Source organism: Diuraphis noxia, unplaced genomic scaffold (genome assembly GCF_037042655.1).
Source record: "Diuraphis noxia isolate RWA-SAM2 unplaced genomic scaffold, SU_Dnox_SAM2 contig0003, whole genome shotgun sequence".
In the NCBI taxonomy this organism is placed as follows: Eukaryota; Metazoa; Arthropoda; class Insecta; order Hemiptera; family Aphididae; genus Diuraphis; species Diuraphis noxia.
In genome coordinates this window covers 7,355,724-7,356,724 of record NW_028301713.1, presented here as the reverse complement: position 1 = coordinate 7,356,724, position 1,001 = coordinate 7,355,724, and the positions used below count along the sequence as shown (strand labels likewise).

At 42.3% G+C, this 1,001-nt stretch overlaps 1 protein-coding gene across 1 annotated transcript; it reads right to left on the bottom strand.

Moving 5' to 3' along the window:
* Nucleotides 1–412: 412 nt before the first annotated feature.
* On the bottom strand, nt 413–687 carry LOC149056646 (uncharacterized). The gene has a single exon (XM_089223139.1). The coding sequence runs from the start codon at nt 677–679 to the stop codon at nt 413–415; it is 267 nt and encodes an 88-aa protein (XP_089079265.1). The 5' UTR covers nt 680–687.
* Nucleotides 688–1,001: the final 314 nt, after the last annotated feature.

Below are 1,001 nucleotides of genomic sequence, written 5' to 3'. Positions count from 1 at the left end.
TTTAAAGTAGACTTAAATACGATATTTTCAAATTTCTGTTTTGTACTTTTACCTCCTACTACTTAAGCAGTAGCCTGTGGATCGATTCAAATTCTAACTTAATTTTTCCGACTATCAGTTGTTTTTTTTCCATTAAAATAATAAATAATAATTTTATCTTGTTTGAGAATTTCAAATTATAAATGTACCAAATCGAACAGATGAAATTATTTATATGTGTCGTTTTGTTGGTAAAATGTATTTTTAAAGGACAACTTCGGCTATTTTTCAGAGCAAATCTGTATGGTTTTAAGTGCATTATTTAAATCCGGGTCCTAGTGATGGGCGTATAGTATATTGACGCAAAATAAGACTGCACCCATATAGGTGGGTGTTTCCATATAAATCGACCACCCTGCACGCAAGTGGGTACCTACCTGTTCTTCCGAGACGACACAGAGACGAGACCTGCATTACCGCCGCCGTTGGACTGCTGCTGTAGCTGCGGCTGTCGAAGGGCCGGCGGCGCCATGGATCGATAGGCCTGATGCACTTCCGGTCCGGCTGCGGCGGGCGGCGCGGCGTTTCCGGTGACCACTCCAACGGTCTGCCCCGGCTGTTCTGCAGACCTGTGATAGTCGCGTAGATAGTGGTTATCGGTGCAGATTGCATACACGACGCCGTCGTACTCGTCAGACATTTCGACGCCGCCGCCAATATTATTATATTATACTATATAGTATATTAGATATATATTTTTTTGCCGGATATAATGTAGTTTAATATTATTTTAACGGTATCGCTGCAGACGAGAGACGTCGTTATCATCGTTGATAACAACGCTTGTCGACCGGTGACGGCAGCCGTTGCAAAGGTCCCGTCCAAACGAACTTATAGCGAGACCAAGAAAAAACGGTTGCTGAACTGCAGTACGTCATCGACGGGATCTTATGCATGTCGTAATGCAGTGCAACACGATCGTCCGACAGTGCGTAATAAATAAAAATGAAATTTTTATAAAA

What these genes read in the sequence shown, in the direction of transcription:
- LOC149056646 (XM_089223139.1), bottom strand. Translation starts at nt 679, where the DNA reads ATGTCTGACGAGTACGACGGCGTCGTGTATGCAATCTGCACCGATAAC.